This window comes from Scleropages formosus, chromosome 17 (assembly GCF_900964775.1).
Source record: "Scleropages formosus chromosome 17, fSclFor1.1, whole genome shotgun sequence".
NCBI classification, from domain to species: domain Eukaryota; kingdom Metazoa; phylum Chordata; class Actinopteri; order Osteoglossiformes; family Osteoglossidae; genus Scleropages; species Scleropages formosus.
The window spans coordinates 9,156,298-9,169,173 of NC_041822.1; the positions used below are offsets into that span (position 1 = coordinate 9,156,298).

The window sequence follows — 12,876 nt, forward strand, 5'->3', positions numbered from 1 at the left end:
GTGATATAATCTGATGTGAAGGTAATCAGTTTTCTGCTAAATCAATTGAGCGCAATATCTTCTCTGAATTTATTTATGAAAACTTTTCTTGGAAGGCATCTTTAGCTTTCATGAGGACCTTAAAGGGGTCTGACAAATTTCAAATTTTTGGGATGACTACCAATGATGTGCTGTGTTCAGAAGGTGAATGCTTGACATGCTCATGCTCTGCTGGTCACATCTTAGTTGTAGAATCACTGACCCACTGAGGTGCTAACGTGGCACTCGTGTGAAAAGGTCTTCTCTGCCAAGTTAAGTGAGCATTCAGGTAGTGCTAACAAGGAAGGATGACTAAACAAGACATCAGTTTTCAGAAGTTCAGGACAAAATGTAGTAAACAACTAAATGAGGGCAGTGAGATGATAGCTGATGATCCTGAGGAGTTAGTTTTCCGTTACAAATTTCACTTATGTCTAGCATAAAGGAATGTACCACACATTTAAGTAGTCTAATTTTTAAGACATTTGGCAAATTTGATAGCTCATTTTTATCATTACAACAAAGCTTTTCTTTCGAGCTGGGATGAAAGTTTGTATATTTTAATTCCTTTCTTAGAAAAAGGTTTTGTTCTTGAAATTTTCTGGAGTCTTGTGAAAGGATTGTGTAAGATTTAAGGTGTGTCTTTTATTTTTTTACCACTTTAGGTCTCAAAGCACAGCTGTAATTAGGCACACTTATAATTAGTCAATGCTTACTTTTTTACCTAGTGGTATTAGACTTGAAATACTGATTTGAAACTGCTTCAGTTCATTTGAAGCATAACGTTTTGACACATTGCTCCTAAAATCCATATTGAAATGACAAAATTGTGTAGCTATGCCAAACCAGACTTCATCATGTTATACTGTTTCAGAATGTTTCAAATGTTTTCCCTCGATTTGGCACAGGAGAAATTAAGTGCAAAATCATGATCTTGGATTGGAACATTGTGACCCAGTGTACTTAAATAAAAGGTGAAAATTTTATCTCTGCTACCTGATATCACCTCATTTGTGACACCCTTGCAATGGTGCCTCAGCGGGCTTGGCCGGGTTCAAAGAGTTCGAGTTCCGAAGTGTTCGAGTTCCGAGGATCCATTATAGTTGTCATACTGTACTGTGTATTATACACTATGCTGCAATGTATACACGATTAAGTTCTTGAAAGAAATGTGAACTTTAAAAAAAAAAACCTCCTTATAGTACGGGGGTGTGGTGCCACAGCGGGCTTGGCCAGTCCGAAGAGTTTGAGTTCCGAAGCGTTCAAGTTCCGAGACGTTCGAGTTCCGAGGCTCCACTGTAGTTGTCATATACTGTACTGTGTATTATAAATATGCTGCAATGTATACACGTTTAAGTTCTTGGAAAAAATGTGAACTTTTTAAAAAAAAATCCATTTACAGCACGGCGTGGTGCCTCAGCGGGCTTGGCCGGGTCCGATGAGTACGAGTTCTGAAACATTTTTTTAATATTCACATTTTTATTAATATTAATATTTTTAAAATATTTTAATATTCTACTTACAGCATTGGGGCGTGGTGTGCTGCCTAAGGATTTCAGCTTTTTGTGGGGCTAGTGCTATGGTTTGTGCAGCAGCTAGAGTCAAGGTGGGAGCTAGGGTTAGGGCTGGAGATAGGGTTAAGGCTGGAGCTTGGGCTATGGCTGGAGATAGGGTTACGGCTGGAGCTAGACTAAGGGTTGCAGCTTGGTGTGGGGCTGGTGCTGTGGTCTGGGCAGCAACTATAGTTAAGGTGGGAGCTAGGGTTAGGGCTGATAATAGGATTAAGGTGGGAGCTAGGGTTAGGGCTGGAGATAGGGTTAAAGCTGGAGCTAGGGTTAGGGTTATAGCTGGAGTAAGTGCTGGAGGTAGGCTAAGGGTTGCAGCTTGGTGTGGGGCTGGTGCTGTGGTTTGTGCAGCAGCTAGAGTTAAGGTGGGAGCAAGGGTTCGGGCTGGAGATAGGGTTAAGGCTGGAGCTAGGGTTAGGGCTGGAGATAGGGTTAAAGCTGGAGCTAGGGTTAGGGTTATAGCTAGAGTAAGTGCTGGAGGTAGGCTAAGGGTTGCAGCTTGGTGTGGGGCTGGTGCTGTGGTTTGTGCAGCAGCTAGAGTTAAGGTGGGAGCAAGGATTAGGGCTGGAGATAGGGTTAAGGTGGGAGCTTTGGTTAGGGTTGGAGATTGGGTTACGGCTGGAGCTCGGGATAGGGTTAGAGCTAGGGTAAGTCCTGGAGCTAGGGTTAGAGCTAGGGTAAGGGCTGGAGCTAGGCTAAGGGTTGCAGCTTGGTGTTGGGCTGGTGCTAAGGTTTGGGCAGCAGTTAGAGTTAAGGTGGGAGCTATGGTTAGGGCTGGAGATAGGATTATGGCTGGAGCTAGGGTTTTGGTTAAAGCTAGGGTAAGGGCGTGAGGTAGCCTAAGGGTTTCAGCTTTTTGTGGGGCTGGTGCTGTGGTTTGGGCAGCAGCTAGAGTTAATGTGGGAGCTAGGTTTAGGGCTGAAGATAAGGTTAAGGCTGGAGCTTGGGCTTTGGCTGGAGCTAGAGTTAAGGCTTGAGCTGGGGTTAGTGTTAGAGCTAGGATAGGTGCTGAAGCTAGGCTTAGGGTTGCAACTTGGTGTGGGGCTGGTGCTGTGGTTTTGACAGCAGCTAGAGTTAAGGTAGGGGCAAGGGGCAGGGTTGGATATAGGGTTAAGGCTGGAGGTAGGGTTAGGGTTAGATCTAGGGTTAGGGCTGGAGTTAGGCTTAAGGTTTCAGCTTTTTGCGGGGCTGGTGCTGTGGTTTGGGCAGTAGCTAAAGTTAAGGTGGGGGCTACGGTTAGGGCTGGAGCTTGGGCTATGTTAATGAAATGTGAAATTTATAAAATTTATAAAATATATAAAAAAATCTATTTACAGCATGTGGGCGTGGTGCTGCAGCGGGCTTGGCTGGGTCTGAAGACGTTTTAGTGCCGAGGCTCCAGTGTAGTTGTCTTATCTTGTACTGTGTATTATAAATATACTGCAATGTATACATGTTTAACTTCTTAGAAGAAATGTGAACTTTTTTTAAAACGAAAAAATCAATGTATTGCACGGGGGTGTGGTGCCTCAGCGGGCTTGGCCGGGTTCAAAGAGTTCGAGTTCCGAAGTGTTCGAGTTCCGAGGCGCCACTGTAGTTGTCATATACTGTACTGCGTATTCTCAGTATGATGCTATGTATACACATTTAAGTTCTTGGATAAAAGTGAACTTTTTTCAAAAAAAAATCTATTTCTAGCACAGGAGCGTGGTGCCTCAGCGGGCTTGGCTAGGTTGAAAGAGTTCGAGTTCCGAAGCATTCAAGTGCCGAGGCTCCACTGTAGTTGTCATATACTGTACTGTGTACTATAAATATGGTGTAATGTATACATGTTTAAGTTCTTGGAGAAATGTGAACATTTTTTTTTAATATTCTAGTTAGAGCATGAGGGCGTGGTGCCGCAGCGGGGTTGGCTGGGTCCGAAGAGTTTGAGTTCTGAAGCGTTCGAGTGCCGAGGCTCCACTGTAGTTGTCTTATACTGTGTATTATAAATATAGTGCAATGTATACACGTTTAACTTCTTAGAAGAAATGTGAACTTTTTTTAAAAAAAAAAATCTATTTCTAGCACGGGGGCGTGGTGCCGCATCGGGCTTGCCCGGTCCGAAGAGTTCGAGTTCCAAGGCTCCACTGTAGTTGTCATATAGTGTCCTGTGTATTATAAATATGCTGCAATGTATACACGTTTAAGTTTTTGGAAGAAATGTGAACTGTTTTTAAAAAAAAATCTATTTATAGCACGGAGCATGGTGCCGTAGCGGTCTTGGCCCAGTCCGAAGCGTTCGAGTTCCAAGATGTTCGAGTTCCGAGGCTCCACTGTAGTTGTCGTATACTGTACTGTGTATTGGAAACTATGCTGCAATGTATACACGTTTAAGTTCTTGGAAGAAATGTGAACTTCTTTTTAAAATCAAACAGGGTATAACAAAGAAACAAAAACATCACTTAATGGGACCTGAAATTCCGCGGGCCATATATGCTATCATATAGCAGAGTACATTGACAGCTACCTGAACCCTCTGTCCCAGCTACATCCCAGCTACCTGAAGGACACATACAACTTCATTAGCAAGCTGGAGAATGTTTCCGTTCCAGAGGATGCAATTTTATTCACTATTGACATCAACAGCCTGTACACAAACATTGCCACAGATCTGGGCCTAGAAGCGGTAAGGAGACTCTTCAACAAGTATCCAGACCCGAATAGACGAGATGTGGAAATACTAAAACTACTGGACATAAGCCTAACAAGAAATGACTTTGTATTCGACTCTAAAAGCTACTTACGGATCCAGGGCACAGCAATGGGCAAGGAAATTTGCAGCAGCCTATGCTAACATATATATGGCAGACTGAAAGCAAACATTATTTGACAAATGCCCGATCAAACCACTTCTCTACTACAGATATCTAGATGACATTTTCGCAGTCTGGCACCACAGCCTTCAACACTTTCACAGCTATGATGAACACACACCACTCAAAAATAGCAGTAAAACAACACTGGGACACACGGGAAGTAAACTTCCTGGACACCACTGTATATTACAGTTTATCTCAGAATGGCCTTAAATGACGAAAAACTAAGGTCTTTTTCAAAAAAACAGACAAACATTGTCTGCTACACAAATCCAGTTATCACCCTAAGCACATGTTCAAAGGACTAATAAAATCACAGCTGATCAGGTTCCACAGAATCCATTCAGAATGAATTCATGGCATGGTGGCTCAGCGAGTAGTGCTGCTGTCTCACAGTGCCTGGGTGGTGTGAGAGAATGTGGGTTTGATCCCTGCTCAGTCTGTGTGGAGTTTGCATGTTCTCCCTGTGTCTGGGTGCTCTGGTTTCCTCCCACAGGCCAAAGACATGCTGTTCAGGTTCCCCCTTAGTGTGTGTGAGTGTCACAGAGTGAGTGTGTTTCACTGATGCATGGATGAGTAGCTCCATGTAAATAGTGTATCTAGTAGCATAGTCACCTTGGTGAATAAGGTGTGTGGGCTAGTACACTACATAATGCTTGTTATAAGTTGCTTTGGAGAAAAGCATCTGCTAAGTGAATAAATGTAAATCATTAGAACAGCAACAGTGTGTGGGTGCTGTGCTCCAAAATATCATACCTCTGATAACAAAGTACTCTCTCCTGAACACAAAACTAAACCACAAACTAAAAAACTGTTTCATTGAAATCAAGGAAGGGTATCCAGCCCACTGCTGCAAAACACACATATGTTGTCTGAAGTGCTCACCCCATATGGGGTCCCTGGGAGGTGGAGCCTACCCTGGAAACACAGGGTATAAGGCTGGATGGGGAGGGGACACACCTAGGATGGGATGCCAGTCCATCACAAGGCACCCCAAGTGGGACTCGACTGAGAGCAGGATCTGGTCCATCCCACTGTGCCATCGTGCTCCCCCCATGTGCTATAAACAGATTTTTTAAAAAAGGTCACATTTTTTCCAAGAACTTAAATGTGTATACATTGCAGCATATTCATAATACACAGTACAAGATATGAAAAATATAATGGAGCCTCGGAACTCGAACGCTTCAGAACTCAAACTCTTCGAACCCGGCCAAGCCCGCTGAGGCACCACGCCCCCGTCCAATACATAAATTTTTAAGAAAAAAAAAAGCTCACATTTTTCAAGAACTTAAACGTGTATACTATGCAGCATATTTTACAATACGCAGTACAGAATATGACAACTACAGTGGAGCCTCGGAACTCGAACGCTTCCGAACTTGAACTCTTCGATCCCGGCCAAGCCTGCTAAGGCACTATGCCCCCATGCTCTTAATAGATTTTTTTAAAAAAAGTTCACATTTCTTCCACGAACTTAAACATGTATACATTGAGTCATTGTTTCCAATACACAGTACAGTATATGACAACTACAGTGGAGCCTCGGAACTGTAACGCCTTGGAACTTGAACGCTTCGAACCCGGCCAAGCTCGCAGCAGCACCACGCCCCCGTCCTATAAATAGATTTTTTTAAAAAAGTTCAAATTTTTACAAGAACTTAAACGTGTCTACATTCCAGCATATTTTACAATCCACAGTACAGTATATGACAACTATAGTGGAGCCTCGGAACTCGAATGCTTCGGAACTCGAACTTGTCTTCATCGCTAGAGTACCTTGTACTGAGTCGCGTTGTTCCTGTGCGCCTGGTTTGCGATGCCTCCGTTCAAAGCATCCTGACTCGGTCCAAGCACAGTCAAACAAATTTTCATTCTCCAAGCACAGCTGCGCAAGCATCCATCCATCCATCCATCTTCCTCTGCTTATCCGGGGCCGGGTCGCGGGGGCAGCAGTCCGAGCAGAGTCCTCCAGACTTCCCTCTCCCCGCACACCTCCTCCAGTTCCTCTGGGGGAACCCCAAGGCGTTCCCAGGCCAGCCGGGAGACGTAGTCTCTCCAACGTGTCCTGGGTCTGCCCCGAGGCCTCCTCCCAGTGGGACAAGCCTGGAACACCTCCCCAGGGAGGCGTCCAGGAGGCATCCGGAACAGATGCCCGAGCCACCTCAACTGGCTCCTCTCGATGCGGAGGAGCAGCGGCTCTACTCCGAGCTCCTCCCGGGTGACTGAGCTCCTCACCCTATCCCTAAGGGTGCGCCCAGCCACTCTGCGGAGGAAACTCATTTCTGCCGCTTGTATCCGCGATCTCATTCTTTCGGTCATGATCCAGAGTTCATGACCATAGGTGAGGGTAGGAACGTAGATCGACCGGTAAATTGAGAGCTTCGCCTTACGACTCAGCTCCCTCTTCACCACAACAGACCGGTACAATGACCGCATTACTGCGGACGCCGCGCCGATCCGTCTGTCAACCTGCCGCTCCATTTTTCCCTCACTCGTGAACAAGACCCCGAGATACTTGAACTCCTCCACTTGAGGGAGCAACTCCCCCCTAACCCGGAGGGGGCAATCCACCTTTTTCCGACTGAGAACCATGGCCTCGGATTTGGAGGTGCTGATTCTCATCCCCGCCGCTTCGCACTCGGCTGCAAACCTCTCCAGTGCATGCTGTAAGTCTTGATTCGATGAAGCCAACAGGACCACATCGTCCGCAAAAAGCAGAGATGAGATCTCGCGGCCACCAAAACAGACACCCTCTGTTCCCTGGCTGCGCCTAGAAATTCTGTCCATGAAGATAATGAACAGAATCGCTGACAAAGGGCAGCCCTGGCGGAGTCCAACATGCACCGGGAACAGGTCTGACTTACTGCCGGCAATGTGAACCAAGCTCCTGCTCCGGTCATACAGGGAACGAACAGCCCGTAGCAACGAGCCCCGAACCCCATAATCCCGAAGTACCCCCCGTAGGATGCCACGAGGGACACGGTCGAATGCCTTCTCCAGGTCCACAAAACACATATGGACTGGTTGGGCAAACTCCCACGAACCCTCCAGCACCCTAGTGAGGGTATAGAGCTGGTCCAGTGTTCCACGGCCAGGGCGAAAACCGCATTGCTCCTCCTGAATCCGAGGTTCGACTATCGGTCGGATTCTCCTTTCCAGTACCCTGGCATAGACTTTCCCAGGGAGGCTAAAGAGTGTGATCCCCCTATAGTTGGAACACAATCTCCGATCCCCCTTCTTAAAAAGAGGGACCACCACCCTGGTCTGCCAGTCCAGAGGCACCGTTCCCGAACTCCACGTGATGCTGCAGAGGCGTGTCAGCCAAGACAGCCCCACAACATCCAGAGACTTGAGAAACTCGGGGCGGATCTCATCCACCCCCGGAGCCTTGCCACCGAGGAGTTTTTTGACTACCTCAGCAACTTCAGCCAGGGTAATGGACGAGTCCCCCTCCAAGTCCCCAGCCTCAGCTTCCTCTACGGAAGGCGTGTCGGAGGGATTGAGGAGATCCTCAAAGTACTCCTTCCACCGCCCGAGAACATCCTCAGCTGAGGTCAGCAGCGCACCACTTCCACTGTAAACAGTGTTCGTGGAACACCGCTTCCCCCCTCTGAGTCGCCGGACGGTTTGCCAGAATCTCTTTGAGGCCGACCGAAAGTCTTCCTCCATGGCCTCACCGAACTCCTCCCAGGCCCGAGTTTTTGCCGCGGCGACTGCCAGAGCCGCGCTCCGTTTGGCCCGTCGGTACCTGTCGGCTGCTTCAGGAGTCCCATGAGCCAGCCAGGCCCGATAGAACTCCTTCTTCAGCTTGACGGCATCCTTTACTTCCGGTGTCCACCACCGTGTTCGGGGATTGCCGCCGCGACAGGCGCCGGAGACCTTATGGCCGCAGCTCCGAACCGCCGCCCCGACAATGGAGGCGCGGAGCATAGTCCATTCAGACTCGATGTCCCCCACCTCCCTCGGGACCTGGTTGAAGCTCTGTCGGAGGTGGGAGTTGAAGACCTCTCTGACAGGGGCCTCCGCCAAACCTTCCCAACAGACCCTCACTATGCGTTTGGGCCTGCCAGGTCTGTCCAGCTTTTTCCCCGGCCATCGAATCCAACTCACCACCAGGTGGTGATCAGTTGACAGCTCAGCCCCTCTCTTCACCCGAGTGTCCAAGACATATGGCCGAAGGTCAGAAGAAACGACTACAAAGTCGATCATCGACCTCCGACCTAGGGTGTCCTGGTGCCAAGTGCACTGATGGACACCCTTATGCATGACATGGTGTTCGTTATGGATAAACCGCGACTAGCACAGAAATCCAATAACAACTCACCGCTCGGGTTCAGATCAGGGAGGCCGTTCCTCCCAATCACGCCCCTCCAGGTATCACTGTTGCTGCCCACGTGGGCGTTAAAGTCCCCCAGTAGAACGACAGAGTCCCCAGTGGGAGCGCTTTCCAGCACGCCCCCCAGGGACTCTAAAAAGGCCGGGTACTCTCCACTGCCGCTAGGCGCATAAGCACAAACGACAGTGAGAGACCGTTCCCTGACCCGAAGGCGTAGGGAGACGACCCTCTCATTCACCGGGGTAGACTCCAACACATGGCGGCTGAACTGGGGGGCTATTAATAAGCCCACACCCGCCCGCCGGCTCTCACCTTGGGCAACACCAGAATAGTGGAGAGTCCACCCTTGATCGAGAAGAGTGGTTCCAGAATCCAAGCTGTGAGTGGAAGTGAGCCCGACTATATCTAGACGGTATCTCTCAACTTCCCGCACTAGCTCAGGCTCCTTCCCCGCCAGTGAGGTGACATTCCAAGTCTCAAAAACCAGAGTTGGCGCCCGAGGTTTGGGTCGGCCGGGCACTCGGCCCCGACCACCGCCCAAATCACAATGCACCGGCCCCTTACGGTTTCTCCGGCAGGTGGTGAGCCCACCGAAGAGCGGCTCCACGTCATGGCTTCGGGCTGAGCCCGGCCAGGCCCCGTGGGCATAGACCTGGCCACCAGGCGCTCGCATGCAAGCCCCCCCCCCCCAGGCCTGGCTCCAGGGTGGGGCCCCGGTGACCCCATACCGGGCGGGGTAAACGAAAGCCTTGATTTTTTCTTCATAAGGGGTTTTTGAACCGCGCTTTGTCTCGTCTGTCATCCAGGACCTGTCTGCCATGGGAGACCCTACCAGGGGCATATAGCCCCAGACAACATAGCTCCTGGACTCATTCAGGCACTCAAACCCTTCCACCACGGTAAGGTGGCGGTTCACGGCTGCGCAAGCACTTACCTGTAAATCGCAACTGTTTAATAAACACGCTGAAAGATGTAGGCCTATAAATTTCAAATCAAGCAATCAGATAAGAGACCCAGCACATCATTGTTTATTGAATATTAAAAAACTAACGCCACAGGCATTCTGCTCTTTGTTTGTTTCTCCGATGTTGTCTATGATGTCACAACGAACCCCATATTGCACCTGCAGGTTCATCACTACAGTTTGTTTGATCTGATGTAGTCTCTCTGCCAAATGGTGTTTTATCGAGCCCCACGTGAAGATTAGATGTAACTGTGATGTGAGGTTTTGAACATTTTGAAAGATCAAAATTCTTCCCAAATCAATCATTTCAGTTGTTTTGTTCCCTCAAAAGCCCCATTTTTGTGTTGGCAGCTGTGCTGTTAATGTCACACCCTCCACCTCAGTGCAATGAGGTGCACCTGCGAACTTCAGAGGATGCGGTTATAAAAGGAAAGCACAGAGCACACATGAGTGCGGAACCTTGTTCACCCTAATCACTCACTCGCGCTTCTAGATGTCCTGCTCCTCGCCTCTGACTTCATGGTTTGACCTGAACACTCGCACGTCTTCCGGATTACAGTTCTAGGATTTGCCCTTTTGATTCCGTTTGCTTATTGGTGACTGTTTTGCCTGTTTTCTGACTATATCTTCTGGATTGCCCCATGAACAGTCTGCTTGTGCTCCGCACTTGGGTCCGACACTTCTGCGCCGGGGAAACTCCATGATAGTTAAATGTTTACAAATTCATATATGTTGGTGTGTAATAATTATATATTTGTATCAAATGATTAACGATGTCTGCTGTGTTTGGAATGTTTTTGGAGTCATACATATATTGTTTGAGAGGTGAGGAACTTGAATTCTATTACAAAGCCTTGGCTAAAACTGTGGTGAAACTGCTGTGCAAAGTGGGCTTTGGAAGCCCCACCTTGGAAGTCTCTTTCTGTTTGTAGTTGCAAATGTTGTAAATAACCTGCCACTATTTTCAAAGAAATTAAACCCGTGTAACGCAAGATGCATTTCTGGTAACATTACCTTCATGAGGGAATGGAGTGTGGTAATTTTACAACGATGTATGCATGTGGGTATGATACCACAGAATACAGCATGGTCACAGCAGTGTGACCATGTGTAGAGGGGTGGAGGAGGGTTTCAGTACTGGATAACTTGCCATATTGCCCGTGCTTCTCTTTTCTCTCATTGTCTCTCAGTTAAATTTGGGTCTGCTTAACAAAGGACTTGTCCACACTCAATAATACTTATACTCTAAGTGACTTGCAGATGATAAATAAGCTCGCATTATGTACTATGTGTTATGCACAAAGTAATCTGTCAAGTCTTTAAAGTTTTGTCTTACCACATCTTTTTAGGTCAAAAACATGGTATTTATGGCATATATTGGGCATAAACTGGGTTTTTCAAAGTAATTGCTGCAGGCTGGAGTTCTTTATGTCTCTTTCTTACCGCATTTGTACATTGTTTGCCTTTCCCTGTTTACAGGCAAGCTGAAACTCTCTATCACACCTGAGAATGGTCTGCTATTCATTCATGGTAAGCACGTTATATGAGGAGGAACTGTGTTTACAGGTCAAACATTTAAGACCTTGTTAATATCCTTTCTGTCCTTATCCTTACTGTGTCGATGCTTGATTGGTTTTATATTACATACAGTAGTGGTTTCAGTGTCCCAAAGCCAAGTGAGCAGTACACTCTCAGCTGCAGTAGGTGGTAGCAGTGTGCTGCTTGTTTGATGTTTCCTTGTCTCGTTTAGGACTGTGATAAGAGCAATTTACTACTTTTATAGTATATTTCTGACTGCATGTGTAATGTATAAACTAATATACAGTACATACATCATACATTCATATGCCCATAAAAATTTACAAGGTGTTTCATTTTATACACCTACTTTTTCACGTTTGAGGGCCAATTTTATATTTTATAGGGTGTTTGTAGACTTGCTACATCACTGTTTTCTTACAGTTATAGAGGCAAGAGGGCTCATGGCAAAGGAGTTCAGGACATGTAACTCCTATGTGAAGGTAAATACCCTTTTTTAAGGTAAATGTGTCTTGATGTGTATATTCATCCATCCAATTTTAATAACTGCTTGTCCTGAGTAAATACTAACCAACATCAACAACCACTTGTCCTGGGTGGGGTTGCGGCAAGCTGGAGCCTACCTGGCGGTGCAGGGCTGGAGCGGGGGAGGATATGCCCAGGACAGGACACCAGTCTGTCACAAGGCACCCCAAACAGGGCTCGAACCCCAGACCCCCCACATGGTGCGCACCGGCCAAGCCTGCCATGCCACCATGCCCCCCCCAGTAAATAAATAAAAAAATAAATCTCAGCAGAGGAATAAAAGCCAACTTTTAATGACATCGGTGGATCAAACCCAAAACGGCATTCAACACCTCATACGACCACCTATTCTCGATGCAAAAACTGTTAGTAAAATTGGAACTTGTAATATACTAATGCTTTACCAGTGTGGCAAACGAACACAGCTCTTGCGAGAATTCAGTGGTTATCGGCTCAACTTACGGGGTGGTAGTGAAATGTGGTAGACGGGGAATGGACGCTTAGTCAGTGAAAAGAAGACAATCCTCTATGCAGGACATGATCAGCACCATGTGCATGGCATTACTTTGATCTTGGAAAGTGCAGTGGTGTGAGCTTTGGTCGGCTGAAAGCCAGTGAGTGACTGTATTATCACAGCATGTTTCCAAACACAGCATGCAAAAACCACCATCGTTCAGGTCTATGCGCCAGTCGAAGATGCAGAAGACATGGAAAAAGACATATTCTACAACTTATTACACGATACTCTACATGAGATCCCCAGTCATGACACCAAGTTAATCATCGGTCACTTCAATGCCCAAATAGATAGAAACCGAGATGGTTTAGAACGTGTGATCAGACCACACGGAACAGCAGTGCAGACAAATAAAAATGCTGAACGACTACTAGCTTTACTTATTTCCCTCACAGAACTATCCAAAAGAAGACGTGCTGTTCAGCTGATGGCACCCCCACAAATTAGATTGATTACATCTGCATTAGCAAGCGATGGTGTTCAGCCTTGCTAGACCCAAGAACGTTCCAAGGGCCAAACGTTGGCTTAGACCACTATCTTCTACAATCATTGAACAGACTGCGGTTACAGAA

General features: G+C 47.1%; 1 protein-coding gene across 1 annotated transcript in view; it reads left to right on the top strand.

Annotated features, from left to right (window-relative positions):
• Positions 1–12,876, top strand: part of LOC108938443 (regulator of G-protein signaling 3-like) — a 31,372-nt gene that overhangs the window by 12,816 nt on the left and 5,680 nt on the right. Inside the window, exons 4-5 of the mRNA XM_029259717.1 lie at positions 11,203–11,253; positions 11,686–11,744. Coding sequence (XP_029115550.1) covers positions 11,203–11,253; positions 11,686–11,744 — 110 coding nt within the window. The remainder of the gene's footprint in view (positions 1–11,202; positions 11,254–11,685; positions 11,745–12,876) is intronic.